The following is a 15,559-nucleotide window of genomic DNA, read 5'->3' on the forward strand; positions in this document are numbered from 1 at the left end:
CCAATTTCGCCTATTTTGCTTGCTTTAAATTTTGTAAAGCTATTTATGCAAACAGAGCGGCATTTTTCTGCAACTATTTATTGTCACAATAGCCATGCGAGAGCAGTTAAAGCCTGCAGTGCACAGACATGACCCCTCCTCCCTTCTAACTCAACCCAGTCGATGTGGCTACGTGACCTAGTGGGTACCCTGCCTCGCTGGCAACCCAATGTTCGTGAGTTTGAATCCTGAGGGAAATTTAAAGCAGTTTTCGTTGCTGTAAAATTGGCTCATATACGCGCAATATGGCTTTTGGAAACAACAACGGCGCCAGCACGACGACGGGTCCTTCCCTTAAGCACTGCCATAACGCTCTTGCGCTAACAATGTCGTTAGCCAGGGTTAGGGATGTGTGCCACAATAAGAGGCTGCGCTCGTATTGCGTATCTAGCGAAATAACGAGCATCGGCACATTCTTTTTTCTTGAACCTGCGAGAATAATCCCCGCACGCAGTGGCCAGTGTTCATTGTCATGTTACCGTGAAACAACGAGGAACGCTAATTATAGTTTCCGAGAACTGATGCCCATCCACAGGGCTATAACTTGCAAAATAAGGTCAGACTCGCGCAGAGTTTCTGCCAGTATTGCTTAAAGCCCGACCCTTACAAAAATGGATGCCGAGTTTCTTTTGGACATGTATAGGGAACCTTATGATTCTAAAGGATCTCACTAGGAACTCGCTGCCTCTTGAGTCAACTCATTAAGTAGTCTATTTACTGTTTAACAAGGCCTAACTAAAAAAATTTGCTCTGTACGCAGTGAACAGGGATTCATTAGAATGGGCTCAATAAGAGATGATAATTAACCCAATTTTATAGAACTTCTTTCGTGCCTTCACTATATCAACTCGCTCCCTTCGTATTCAAAACAAATTTAATAGAATTTCTTTCTTAAGCCTTCCTAATGATTCGAATTTTATAGAGCTTGTTCTGAGCTTTAGCTATATGAACTCACTCTGTTCGCAGTCAAAAGAATTTAAATATAATTTCCTCTGTAAGTCTTTAAAACGAGTCGAATTTTGTCGACCTTGTTTTGTGTCTTTGCTATATGAACTCGCTCCGATCGCAGTCGAAACAAATTGAACAGAGTTTCCTCCGTAAGACTTCATAATGAGTCGAATTTTATAGAGCTTGTTTTGTGCCTTTGCTATATGAACTCGCTCCGTTCGAAGTCAAAACAACTTCTATAGAAATGTCTCGCATGACTTCGAAATGCATGAAATTTTATAGAGCTTGTTTCGTGCCTTCGCTAAATGAATTTTCTCCGTCCGTAGTCAAAACACAATCTGTTGAATTCTCTCGGTAAGACATCTTATGGGCCAGATTTTATACAGATTGTTCATTGTTTTTAATAGATCAATTCGCTGTAAAAGGCGGGAAAATTTTAACCAAACTGCTCATCAGCAAGCTAGGAATAATTCAACGCAAGCATATAAGATTAAATTTTAGAAAGATACCGCTGAATCGACGACCGATCTCAAGAAAATTTTGGCAGAACTGAGCGGAAATATAATCGTTTGCTTTCTTGAGTAATAAACAATTTCAGTACCGTCACGATCACTTGAAATCTCCGGAAACAGGATCAACAAATCTCCGGAAACAAATATCTGTAACGAATATTTTTTCCTCCTCGGTGAAGGAGAAAATATGATCAGCCATCACTACTGACTAACGAGCATGAGTAGGAGTACCCTTGTTCATCACCGTTGTTATTGTATTCGCCTGTTCTCGAGTTCTTGCTGATTAGTGCCTGAAACAATTGTTTGCTATTTTTTTCTTTGGCGATAAAAATGGGCCTTCTTCCCGTAACCTCCTCTTCGTAGCATAAACGCTGTGCACGTGTTCTACCACGACCGATGTTTGGCGACCAAGCATATGACACATTGTGGGACAGTAATTCGGTGCAGTATTGTCTTTCCAAATCTTCCTAAGTTACCTTTCCAGCACAACAAAAACACCTTTACCATGGCATTGCGGCTCGCGAAGATCGGGAGTTGGGTGCAGTACTGAGGACTGGCAAAGCTGCCTTTCACCGTTCCGTCGCGACTGCAGCGGGCTCAGGGTTCATTTCTCCAACGAAGAAATGGCTTGGCAGAGCCGCGCCTAGTTCCTTTATCGCCGCAACAACAGAAGGCAGAAGCGTGCACAAGGGGCGCGCGACATTTTCGGACAATACTTTTCTCCAGTGCTGCACCCGATTTCTGCCCCCCTCCCCACCCCCACTCCCCCCCTAAAAAAAGAGACCTGAATGGTAAAGACCCCTTCCGCTGTAAAGAGAAGCTGACTTCGCGAGTTTGCAAAAGAAGAAACCTGCGTAGCGAGTGAAAGAAAAGACGAAGAGCGATTGCCGCGCGCTGACGACGACGTTGCTGCTGGTGGACCTGCCTGTTTTTCTGCGCACCTCGCCTCGTAGTTCGAGCCTCGTACTAAATCCTGGACGTCGAGTTTCCTTGGAGCAGCCCTCGGCAGAAACTGAGACTCGCGCTAGCCGACGTCAGCAAGGCCAAGCGCCGGAGTTCGGACTCTTGCCCGAGGGATCGCGGATATCTACGACGGCCAGCCTCATCATGGCGTTCCAGTCGCAAGAAACCAATCCCGCGATTGCATCGAGGATCGTCTACGTGCCTGTCACTCCCAGATCTGTCGTCCCGTTCCGTGGCGATGGCCTTGACGATGTTGAAGACTGGGCGCAGCACTATGAAAGAGAAGCTCGACATACCGGGTAGACAAAGTACCAATGCCAGCGGAACCTGTACTTCTCCCTGAAAGCCACAGCGAAGTATTGATTTGAGAACCATGAGGCTTCGTTAAGGTCATGGGAGACGTGCAAGAGCGAACTCGTGCGCACGTTCGCGGACCAGCACCGGCGACAGCAAGCTGTTCCACGCTTGCATCTAGAGACCCACCGAAAATGTCAGAAGCTTCGTCGAAGACGTGCTGCGTCTGAGTGCCTGCGCCGGCCCTAGGGCTGCTGAGGAGGTAAAGGTACAGGCCTGATGAGGGGTGTCCGGAATGACATTTTCGGAAGGCTCATCCGCAATCCTCTGACTATGGTAGCCGGATTTGTCGCTGAAGCGACCAACATCGAGCACGCATTGGCGACAAGACCCAGTCACTTTCAGCGACTGAGCGCCCTTCGTGTCGTCTGAAGTTTTGCCTCGCCTGGCCTGGGCGGAGTTGGCCTCGCCGATGTTCGCGAAATAATCCGCGACGTCCTCCGCGTGGAGCTTTAAAAGAGACGGGGCCAGTCAAGCTGCCCTTGACGCAGCTTTTATCCCGTCACCCCCGCCACACCTCGTACATACCCTGTACTTGTTGTGGGAAATAAACTGAAACTGAAACTGAAACTGAAACTATTCCCGGCTACTGAGCAGCCCGCATCTGTCTCCATCACGTCGGCTCTTCGCGAAGAACTGCGACATACGCTGGTGCCAGAAGACGGGCCAATTGTAGCTGCCGCAGACCCAACAGCTCTGAGCTACGCCGCCGCAGTCCGTCGTCCGCCTCCCGTCCATCACCAGTACGAGAGCGCTCCCGATTCTGGCCCTCGACGCCGCTAATTCCTGCTGCCGTCTGATGCACGCCTGGTACCGCTGGGACGCAGGAAGACCGACATCTGGAGGACTGCAGACCTGCTACCGCTGTGTTTCACTGCGTTGAGCCCGACCACATGTATCGCTCCTGTCCATACCGTGAACTCGGTCTAAGGGGTTTCAACCGCGCTGATCCGCGCTCCCGCTACGGTGAGCAGCCCCGCGACATACAAGACTACCTTCGACGTTCTCGATCACCAGTCACAGCTCCACCTCGCACTTCCCGGTCGCCGCCACCTCACCGCCCACCATTCCCTTCTCGAGGGGCTCGCCGTGAGAGCCTTTCACCACTTCGGGAAAACTGAGTACGGCGACGCCGGGAGGTGGCGTTGCCAGAGTCGCACGAAGTAAAGAACCTCCGCCTTCGTTGGAATGTCCCAGCTCGACCGATGGCATTCTTGGAAGCGCAAACCGTTTTCTAGTCTCTAGCAATGTGAAAATTCTAATCGACGGGCGTGACGTAACAGCGCTTGTCCACAGCGGCGCCGATTACTCGGTCTTCAGCGGCAGTTTCTCTCGCCGTCATCTCAACGCTACCACACAGTGGGACGGAGCGCCCATACGTACCGCGGGCGGCCACATCGTAAACCCTGTTCGCAAGTGCGTTGCCCGCGTCGAGATCCACGGTGAGACGTGCCCCGCCACATTCGTGATAATGGAGAATTGCTTGGGCTTGGACTTTCTCCGTGAATATGGCGCCCTAATCGACATAGGGCGGAGCAGGTTGACCCTCCGCACACGTTCTTCATCGCCAGTACCACCCAGGGCCACCCGCTTTGCGATGAAAGCTGATGGCGACCATGTCCACTTGCCGCCGTTGTCGACAGTCTTTCTGCCGGTCCGAGCCGATAGAACATCATGTGGAGAAGGCGTTCTGGAAGGCAGTGTCCAGGTGTTACTTTCGCGTGGCACTGGTGTCGCGAGGGGTCGAAAATGTTCAACGAGAGCGTGTCGACATCTTCGTGACCAACTTCAGGAACGATCCGCAGCACCTTCCGAAAGGGTCACTCATAGTCCAAATAAAAGAACTTAGTGACGTTGGTGAACCTGTTGCGCTGCCTAAGGAGGCGGCCCCGCCCGGGTCACGAGACCCTACAACGTTGCCCCTGGATATCGATCCCACACTTCCCAAGCAGCACACCAACAATGGACCGACGCTGGCTTAATGCTGGTCAAAACCGGCTCGAAAGTCGTACCGACGTCGGCATTGGGGCAAAAAGTTACTTTTTCCAACCTTGGCCTGATGTTCGGACCAACACTGAACCGACATTCATGCCACTATCAGACCACTGTTCAGCCGCTCTACCAACACTGAACCGACATTCATGCCACTCTCAGACCACTGTTCAGCCGCTCTACCAACACTGAACCGACATTCACGCCGCTATTGTACCCACTTTCAGCCACTCTACCAACACTGAACCGACATTCATGCCACTATCAGACCACTGTCCAGCCGCTCTACCAACACTGAACCGACATTCATGCCGCTATTGTACCCACTTTCAGCCGCTCTACCAACACCGGCTTGACATACCACAATTAGGCCACTGTTCAGCCTTTCTGCTAACGCTTGCCCGAAGTTTATGCCATTGCATTTCCAGTTCAGCGAATATTCACATTCCAGTTAATGTTCGCATTGGGAAAGCCATGGGTTTTGGCATTGCAAAGCTGCAATCATCTCTTCTATACACATGCACAACAAAATGAGGCAACGAAAGAATCCAACTGAGAAACAATTTATTAAATAATTAGGCACCGTGGCTGGGGACGCGCGGTTGCGCGAGTCCTGCGAGGCAGCGAGGGCCGCGCAGGAGGCGGGACCTTGGGAAGGAGCCAGGGCCGCGCGGGAGGAGGATTTCTGGGAGGTGGGGGCCGCTTGGGGAAGGGAGGGCACTGTGCTGGGGCTGAAGCACAGGGGCTCGCAGTGGTTGCCAGGCCGGCAGCGGTACTTGGCAGAAACGCTTCGGCAAAACGCCTTTTGCGTCCGCCGCCACGGTCCACCGAACCTGGCAACCACTTCCTAATAAACCCCTGCGCTTCCACCACATCCGCCCCCGTCTTCTCACAGATGGAATCTGCATAAGATAAGCATTCATTTTAGGCCAGCAGAAAAAGTTTGCTCGTTAACAGAAATCAAGATTATTTCAGCAACAGAGAAAACAGAAAAGGTCGCAAGTACATGTTAACTCAAAGTGCGTGCCAAAATGAAAGGACTACAGTATCCAAATACAACTTGAGGAGAAAATCCACCTGAAAGCTCTTCTAACCAACTGTATAAAGCTGCTGCGACATCACGGTCGACCACTTTGCACTACTAACATATGGGAGCACAAATGGCTGGCAGATACAAGGCACGACTACGATCCATGACAAGAGATGGATGTGACTGATGGGAGGGCTTTCTTTGAAAGGCATCTGCTGACTCATATATCTTCAGATGCACATGGAAGAAAACTGCAGATGACTACCCCCATAAAAACAGTAACAAAATATTCACCTGTAATGAAAAAGAAAACTGGTAAAGTATCAACTGAAAAGAAGAAAAGAAAACAAAGCGCAGCAGAACCTGGTGCATGTCCTTCCACTCATCTTTTAAAATTCAGTTAAAAGCTACTGCAACAACATACCTGTTGCCACCTTGCATAACTTCAGGGCAATAAATGACCACTTGCCCTTGCGGCCATGGAGGCTGTACATCCTCTGTACAGCCACCCCCATGATGGCGGTCATTATGTTGGAGCCCACCTCCCTCAGGCCCTTGCCCCCCAGGCGGACCAGCTGCTTTCGCTGAAAAGAAACACCACAGGTGCACAAGCTATTAGGCACAAACATCAATTATAATTTCATTTAGTTTAGCAGAATCGAATAGCTAAGACAATTGTGTGACTACCTGTCAACAGCCGATGCGAATACCTACAATCATAACGCATAATTTCTGTATGATACAATAGCTTGACTAGTTGCTACCAGCAGAAAGCACCACCACCAATATAGCCATTCTTTTTTTTTCCCAGTTTACTAAGAGCAGGTAAACTTTAGCGATTAAGCAAAGGTGGCCAACTCCTACCCATTATGCTTTGCATCTTGGACATTATTATATTATAACTATAATGCTTTTTGCAGATGTCTATGTGCTGGATGTGTTTTCTCTGCACAGCCGTTACGCTAAAATTGATTTGGTTTGTAGAACTTAAAGTTCCAAAGTGACTCAGGCTATGATGAGGGACACCATAGTGGAGGGCTCCGGAAGTTTCGACCACGTGGGGTCTTTAACATGCGCCACTGACATCACACTGCACACGGGCGCCTTGCTTTTCGCCTCCATGGAAAACTGGCCATCACGGCTGCGTTTGAACCTGAGTCTTTGGGTTCAGCAGTCGAGTGCCCTAAGTACTGAGCCACCATGGCGGGGCTCACTACCCTGAAATTGAGCAGTCTAATTAATGCTATACAAAGGGCGCTTATTTAAATCCCCAAGCACCTGAGTAAAGCTGCGTGCTTAGCAACCAAATTTAATTAAACGATGTTGCTTGTTTTTGGCAGCAGATTAAGTAATGAAATGTGCATAATGTGAGCAAAAGACAGGGAAGAGGTGGGTTAAAGCTGCCCCATTATTTGGGAAACCTAGCCGAAATTAAAGACGCGCTGAGAGAGGACCAACTTCCAGATGTGTTCCTAGCAGTTCATGCAACAGTATATTAACGGAAAGCTCAGCTTCCTGTAAAAGAGACCTTACAACATCCTTAATGTTAGCTACAAAGTCCACTGCTGAACTAAATTAAAACAGCACAACAATAAATGACAAATGTAAGGAAAATGAGGGGCTCGTTATGAGACACATACGAAGAAAGGCAGCCACAGGCAACAAAAGCATAGGGGATTTTTTTTTGCTGTTGATCGATGTAAAACAACAATGTAATCACAGAAATATTTGACTGAGAAAAAAAATTTGTTGGAACCAAGTCTGTTATGCAACGACCGGCCACCGGCAGAGCTCTGGAAAACTACATCGAATGACATTGAGTGACACCATCTGAGAGCAACTGCCCCAAAAAGCCTGTGACTGCACCGCCAAATACCAAGCTACTACAAGATGTGACAGGTGCAATGCTTCACACAGAACCAGCATCAGTAGCTTGGTTTGCTGTTTAGCGCTCCTTCTCGCCTCAAAGCTCTGATGCGACAGCAGTCTCGCAGGTGGCATTTTCTTTGCATTGCGTGGCTGAAACATGATGTGACAACTGGCACTTGCCGTAAGCAATATTGCGAGCGCCACATGTTCAGCACTGCTACTGAGCCCAACAAATTGATAGGAGCCAAAGAGCAGATAAAGAGAGTCCCCTAACAGCTGTCCCGACACGTGATGCAGTTTTTGCAAGCTCTGCTACCGGCTGGGCATTGCGTACCACTTTTGCTTCCAACAGTAAATCTCACCACACAAGGAATCGACAGGGCGTTCCAGTGAACACTCTCAAAAATTCCTAAAGAAGCGCAAGTTCGATATGGGAAAAGAATTTTTTTTTTGGAGGAACGATCTCTCAGCAGTGGTGGACATAATTTACTGCATAATCGGCGTGTGTACCTGCAAATATTTCTTCTATTTTGAACTCCCTATTGTTAGGAATCCTGAAAATGTTCACTGAAACAGCCAGTGTGTATATCAGCAAGCAACTTTCATGAACAAGACATTTACATTAACAAAACACACTGTGACAGCACACTCCAGCACAACAGTAGGGATTATATCTATGAAGAGCATGTTATTCACAGAGCACGGCATGCAAATACTCTTGGAGCTCAAGATTTCTTCACAAACCTCGGAATTACATTATGCATGCAATTCGTTAGTAGGCATTCATTTTTTCCAGACACGAATTATCAGAAACATTAAATCACCAGTCCAGCAGCCACGCTGTCGTCCTGGACGGCAGCTTCCACAGTGTCCAACTCCTCAGGGGAGAATGCGGGCAGTGCAAGGGTGGGAGGCGGTGGCGAGGGGGACACTGGCCGAGTCCTCTGCTCCAGCTGCCGGTCCGACCGCAGCAGCACGTGATTTCCAGCCTTTGTAACCGCTGCATTAAGTCGCGCTGCTGCTGTCGGACCTCCAGCACCAGGCACATCAGCTTCAGCAGGGTAGCTGAAACTGAAGCAATCAACAATTTCAGTGAGAGCAGGGTTAACCTGGGCGCAATAATATCATTTGCGCACTGAGGTACAATAAAGAACAGTATGAGGCTAACAGTAGGCAGCAACACACTCTGTACTATGCTCCTAAACTTCCCCCAGTTTTTATCCTCCAGGACACTTCTAATTCATGTTCTATTCCTTGCTAGCCTAATTTAAATGCCATAAATGTCACCATGCACTGACAAACACCTAGGTGAAATGGAGCTGCTCTATGTGTGATAGCTAGCACAGAACCTGCAGCCTTGTTGTGTAAAGGACTTCTCAGTCTATGAGCTTCGCCAATTTTTACATTGCTTCATGGGCATTTCCACTGCTATTGCACCATGGCAGAGATGGCAGCAGTTAGTCGCAAATGGATTCTTCCAGTGTCATGAGAAGCATGTGCTAATAGAAGCGAGAAAGCAAGAGCAGGCCTGTGCCCTTAATATAGCATTGCACCATTTGGAAAGTATTGCTCACGGCAAAACCCACATTGGCCAAAATGCTGGAGGTAGACATCTGTTCTAACTGCAAGTGCTGGCAGGGATCAATGCATTAAAACTGCAACAAAGATAGCCCTTATGGAATTATAGCCCTTAGCTGACAAGCGAAATGCAACAAAGAGGTGGACCAAATGTTTCTTGCTAGGCACAGGAGGTCCCAAACCGTTGAGAAATAAAACAAGGTCACATTTATCTCTTACCACGCGTCCATTTTGCTGCAGGCAAGACAAGACTAGGAGCCAGCTGATGTGATCCACAAGGCAGTTAGGCTGTTCAGTTCTTTCCTAAGCAAGAGGTCCTCCTTCAGAGCATGCCACTATTACTGGCTGCTTATCTCCTTCAGCACCCTTTATGGGAGCTTTGTGATAGCGCAATTAATTTTTTTTCAGCACATTTCGCTGCATCCAAGGCACTGCATTGACTTCCAACCAGTAAACTTTTAAAATACTTTGAAAGACAATGAAAAATTACAATATGGGCCTTGCTGACCAACCACGACCAAGCGACCAAATTATGCTGGTAAGGAAACAAATGCACAGAACATGGGACTACTGTGTAGAGTGCAATTCGTAGGAGTGGCTGCCTGGTGGTGATGTAGGCCGAGAGAGGCAACAGAAATGCCAGGATCCAAAAGAACCCAACAAAAGCACAACATACAGCTCTTGGGAAGGGCACACAACAACCACTCCACTATTAATCACAAGAGGAGAAAGCAATGGAAGTACTAGGTTGTAAATTCCAGTACCACTTTAGTTCAATACAATCGTTTTTGAGAAATACATGTGATGATTTTCAGAGTGACCCCTTTCAAAGCACATAGTTTGAAACTAGAAATGTGCTCCTAGCACCGTTTCAAGAGCCACTGAGGAGAACTCCGTGCAAATATCTTCCTGAATAAGTATATTCTCTAGGTCTTTCTGGGCCTGTTGACTGCTGCTCGGCAGCAGCAGGTACAATGAGAAATTTGAAATTTGCTCTGTTTTTCTTTAAGGCAAAGCAGATCTAGCTTCTATATTTTGTTGTGTCACTTGATACTAGACAAAATAGGAGTGTAATTAAAAGAAAGGAACACAGTGAAAAGACGGGACAAGCAGCATTTGTTCTGTCCTCTCACTGTGTCCCCATGTTTGGCTTGCATTTCTCTTTTTGCACAAAAGTAAACAAAGTGAAAATCTCACCATCAACAGTCCCAGCTGTCGACCCCTCCAGCTTGCTGGGTGGCGCACTGTTTTCGTTCACGCTCTCCCCAGCGTGATTCAGTGGGGCTGGAGATGAACATGCGTCATTGATGGCAATCCAGGAAGTACAGAACACACTACTGTGTACAACCACAATGTCACATTTCTATCCTAATTGAATGCAGAAATGCTACTTCAGGATATTTTTGGAGAAGGGACAGAACAGTTGCATGGCCAGGCTGTTTTGCATACAGGTGATCTTAAAACACAATAGACACAAAATTACAAAGTTCAGAAACAAATTCCTGGTTATATAGAGATGCCCCCCAGGCAATAGTAACACTTCCTTTGGCCGAAAAGATATTTTAATTTGGTTTCAATCACAGGCTGTACAAAGACTTCATAATTCAAAACCCATCAAAACCGACACCTCCATGACAAGTAGTTGACGTGACAAACAATGTCACATCATGCAGATACCCATGACACATAAAAGAACGTTGTGATCCGACTGCGGCGGCGCGTTTCGATGGAGGCGAAATGCAAGAGGTGCCCGTGTGCTGTGCGATGTCAGTGCACGTTAAAGATCCCCAGTCAGCTGAAATTACCCCAGGGCGCTACGGCACCTCTTTCTTCCTTTCTTCTCACACTCCCTCCTTTATCCCTTCTCTTATGAATGTCCACCGAAATGCGAGAGAATTACTGCACCACTTTCTTCCCTGAAAAATCAGTTTTCAATTTTTTAAGTATCTGTCTATAGTACTTCAATAATTACATTTCTCATGCACCAGCATGGTGCATTGGTACCGTATTTTCCGGTGTATAAGACGCGGCTTTTTTCAAAAATCTTGCTGGTGCGTCCTACACAAGGGTGCGTCTTATATGCGAATTTTTCGTTTTTTTTTAGAGAGTTCAGAAATTACTCAGGTTCATGTTCAAGCCTTTTTTACCAAAAAAATATCACTAGCAATGAAGCGGTTGTAACACGGTTAATACTTCAATACGGGGACCACCGTGCGCAACTTTATCATGAAACGACGGGGATGACGACTTCCGGGATCACAAACACACCACCGTTTCGGAGGCCCCAAGCAAAAGTAATGTGAAACGCCAAAAGATGACGACAATCACGCTTCTCGCCATTGTCAAGACAAGCCAGGACAAGCCGGCGTTCTTTTTTCAGCCACCCTTTGCCACTTTGTTTGCACCATGTACGTAGTGCGAAGAGAATATTTCAGTCGCGTTGCCACCAGAAATGGGCGAACTTTTTGATAGCGCATCCGAAGGTGAAGACTTCCAAGGTTTTAAGTAGAAATAAAATGTTCTTATGGACATGTGGGAGTTTTTTTGTTTTTCTTTCTTTTTTTCCAAAACGTGGGCAGGAATGGCGTGAGTGTTGCCTTTTTCGACCACTTAGCGTTGCTTAAGAATTTCTCACAAGTACGGTGAATTTCGTGATGGTCGCGCAAGCGTGTTTAATTGATCCTCACTAGCCCAACTGGGAAAACTGGGGTGCGTCTTATATAAGGGTGCGTCTTATATAGCAACTTTTTCAATTACAGCCTGCATATATGGCGGGTGCATCTTATACACTGGAAAATACGGTACATTTAAGGACACAAAAGAAACTGTCATGGCGAAACCAAACACAGAGAGCGGAATATATGTCATGTGAATAGAAACCTGTTCGCAGTACTGTTAACGTGGGTAAGAGAGTTTGCCACGAAATGGTTACTGGCAGATTCACTGCTGATCTGAGAGCATGGCAAATGTAAAAAGCTGATGCCAAGTCTGAGCACGTTCCATTTCTCTGCAAGTGCAATTAGCTACGGTGGAGTTTTTTTCCCAGATTTTGCAAGCATACTACCATAAATCCCCAATCAAAACTAACACAATGTCAACCTTACATTAAATAGAAATGAGAAATGGTGTTTTAGTTTTAAGGCGGTTAACATCCAAAGGCGACTCAGGCTATGAGGGACGCCGTAGTGAAGGGCTCCGGAAATTTCGACCACCTGGGGTTCTTCAACGTGCACTGACATCGCACAGCACACGGGCCTCTAGAATTGCGCCTCCATCAAAATTCGACCGCCTTGGCCGGGATCGAACCCGCGTCTTTCGGGTCAGCAGCCGAGCGCCATAACCACTGAGCCACCGCGGCGGCTTAACAAATGAGAATTCATGTCTTACGTGGTGACGGCAGCTGTACAACATCGTTGAGGCCCTCATTTCCTAAAAAAGAATTGCACATGAACGTCTTGTTGAGTATGCAAAATAATTTCTCATCAATAAAGAAATATGAGAATTTCAATTACCAGAAACTGCCGAGCTTTCTAGGGCTGAAGTGAACTCGTAGCGCCGCACCTTTTTTTCGGCGCTCTTGTAGGATCCTGCAAGCATTCTCAATATCTCGACAAAAACCATGTCATCTCCAAGCAACAGTACGGATTTCAAAAAAACAAAACAACTGAGGCCGCCTTACTGGAAATCAAAGAAAAGCTAATTGAAAACATAGAAAATAAACTGCTAACAGTTGGCATATTCCTTGATATGAGGAAAGCGTTTGACTCGGTTAACCATAAGATATTGCTTGAAAAAATGCATTGTTATGGAATACGCGGCGTTCCTTTAACCTTATTTGCTAGCTACCTTGACAACCGATCTCAAACAACTATCATTAACGTTATTTCATCTGGGATCGGTCAGATTGTGTCTGGTGTGCCACAGGGCTCCGTTCTAGGACCAACGTTGTTCTTATTATATATTAATGATATCGTCAACCTTCATCCAGCAGACAACATTATAATCTATGCAGACGATACTAACGTATTTTTTTCAGGGCAAGATAGTAATATTTTGCAAGCAGCCTCCAATAGTTGGTTATCCCAATTGTCTGTTTGGTTAAAATCAAATAGGTTAGAGCTTAATGTCAGGAAAACAAAGTACATACTGTTTAGAGCCAAAAATAAGGAAGTTCCGAACAACTTCCAAATTCACTTCGAACAAGCTCCTATAACTCGTGTCAGCTCTACAATGTTCCTTGGAGTCATTTTTGAAGAACATTTACTCTGGACAGATCGTGTAAACTACGTTTGCACTAAAATGGCTCGCTCTGTTGGTATCCTAAATAAATTTCGCACAATACTGCCTCGAAAATTCAAACTACAAATTTATTTCTCTCTAGTCTTTTCGCATGTACAATATTGTTTGTTGATCTGGGGAACGACTACCTCAACCAATTTTGTGAAAGTACTTACTTTACAAAAAAGAGCTGTACGAGCGATTGATAACTTACATTACACTGAGAGCACGGGTCCTTCCTTCCTCAACCATAGACTGCTAACCATCACGGCCGCTTACCACAAGAAGCTTGCTGTTTATATCAGAAACCTTATGAAAGGAAACTGGCAGACTTTCGAGAGCACACATTTAATTGCCCAAACAGCATACAGTCTTAGGCAGCCTCAATACCATGCACCAAAATCTCGTACAAACTATGGGTTCCAAAAACTAACTCACATAATTCCTCATAATTAAACACGTATCCATACTTAACAGAATTGTCACTACAAAATATGTCCGAGGGCTGCTTTGCTGACTTGATGCCCGTTCAGCTGCCTGTATAGCAACACTCAGGCCAACAGACTATCAGTTTGAAAGCCTGTGAAACACTCATGTGGCAGAGGCATTGTTTTATTTACAATTAAAAGTGTGATTCTGGTTTCTAGGATTTAGCAGCTTTAAGCTATGAAGAATGACGTAGCGGAAGACTCCAGATTAATTTAGACCACATGGGGTTGTTTAACATGCACTGATATTACAGAGCACAAGCGCATTCTGCACTGCTCCATTTCACCACAGACAGGATGTAACCTGGGCCCTCGGCTCAGCAGCATGGACCACTCAGCCACTGCGACAGGCTAACAATTCAAACTGAACTAAATGTAAACAGCAGGATGAGTTGGTTCTGAATTTGCATTATGAAACACTGTCTCAGTGCACAACAAACATGGATGAGGAAAGAGCACACAACGCAAAGCATCAATTGATGTCTGGCATTTGTATTGTGTGCTCTTTCCTTGTCTGTGCTTTTTGTGTGCCAAAAAATGTTTCATAATGCAAAAAAAAATTACCATACTAAACCTTTCTGTACTAAATATTATTAAGCATACTGAGTGCAGCACTAATTCTGGGAACTACAGGTCTTCAAAAACAAGGCACTAATGAGTTTCAGAAGTAGTTCATCAGCTTACAAGTGCAATAGCTAACAGTTCATTCTGCTCCTCTTTTTGACAGCTGGCTAAGCGGTGGCTATCAACATGACTTCTTAGTCGTAATTTAGCCATGCAGAGGTGCAGACTCACAGAATCTAGCAAAGAGGCCTTTACAATCGCCGATGAAGCTACCATCAATATGTCTGCAATAAGACTACTTATGGCAAGTGGTAACGACGACCACTGGGCAACGCATCCACTCCCCTCCGAGAGCTGGCTCGGCCTCAGCTTTTGCGAGCCGCGTCACCTCCGAGCTCCTGGCCACAGGCCAGTAGCACTCTTCTTTTGTCTCTGTGAGCCATCCGACAGGGATGACTGCTAGGCAGTCGTCCTCAAGAAGAAACTTCACCACAGCGAATGGTTTTGACATGCTGCACAGAGGAAACACGACAAAAGATTAATGGGGAAACAAGGGTTTTTACCAGACACTGTCTGTGCCATACTCTACTGGCACTTGCCTGTTTGGGTGCCGAAAACTTCACACTACAATGACAACTAACAGGTACTCTTACAACCATCTCGTTCTACTTCGCAACGCACTTCTGAACTTTCATGAGTTGAGAGTTACAAGTGTCACGAGCGCCTGCAATTTGGGACTTATTTAAACAATATTTCTGTGCCTGCTGTCATGTGAACCAAATAACTGCCAGCAATAGTGGCGTGCAACTTCACTGCATTGAACATCAAACTGAGTGCAGTCTACCAGGAGCATAGTGATGAAAAAAGAAACCAGTAAAACGCAAGATTGACCAAATGAGGAAGAGAGAAAACAAGCGCGTTCAATTAGCGAGCTCGAAACTAGC

General features: G+C 46.3%; 1 protein-coding gene across 1 annotated transcript; it reads right to left on the bottom strand.

The window, feature by feature from the left end:
• Nucleotides 1-5,355: 5,355 nt before the first annotated feature.
• LOC149338117 (uncharacterized) lies at nucleotides 5,356-12,705 on the bottom strand. Its single transcript, XM_089550273.1, has 5 exons — nucleotides 12,673-12,705; nucleotides 10,483-10,569; nucleotides 8,532-8,778; nucleotides 6,263-6,422; nucleotides 5,356-5,710 (listed from the first exon to the last, which is right to left on the bottom strand). Exons 4-5 carry the CDS (start codon nucleotides 6,363-6,365, stop codon nucleotides 5,376-5,378), a joined length of 438 nt encoding a protein of 145 aa, XP_089406399.1. The 5' UTR covers nucleotides 6,366-6,422; nucleotides 8,532-8,778; nucleotides 10,483-10,569; nucleotides 12,673-12,705; the 3' UTR covers nucleotides 5,356-5,375.
• Between the last annotated feature and the right edge of the window lie 2,854 nt (nucleotides 12,706-15,559).

The sequence above is a fragment of the Amblyomma mixtum genome, chromosome 6 (assembly GCF_055824585.1).
Source record: "Amblyomma mixtum isolate Tamu chromosome 6, ASM5582458v1, whole genome shotgun sequence".
Classification (NCBI taxonomy): domain Eukaryota; kingdom Metazoa; phylum Arthropoda; class Arachnida; order Ixodida; family Ixodidae; genus Amblyomma; species Amblyomma mixtum.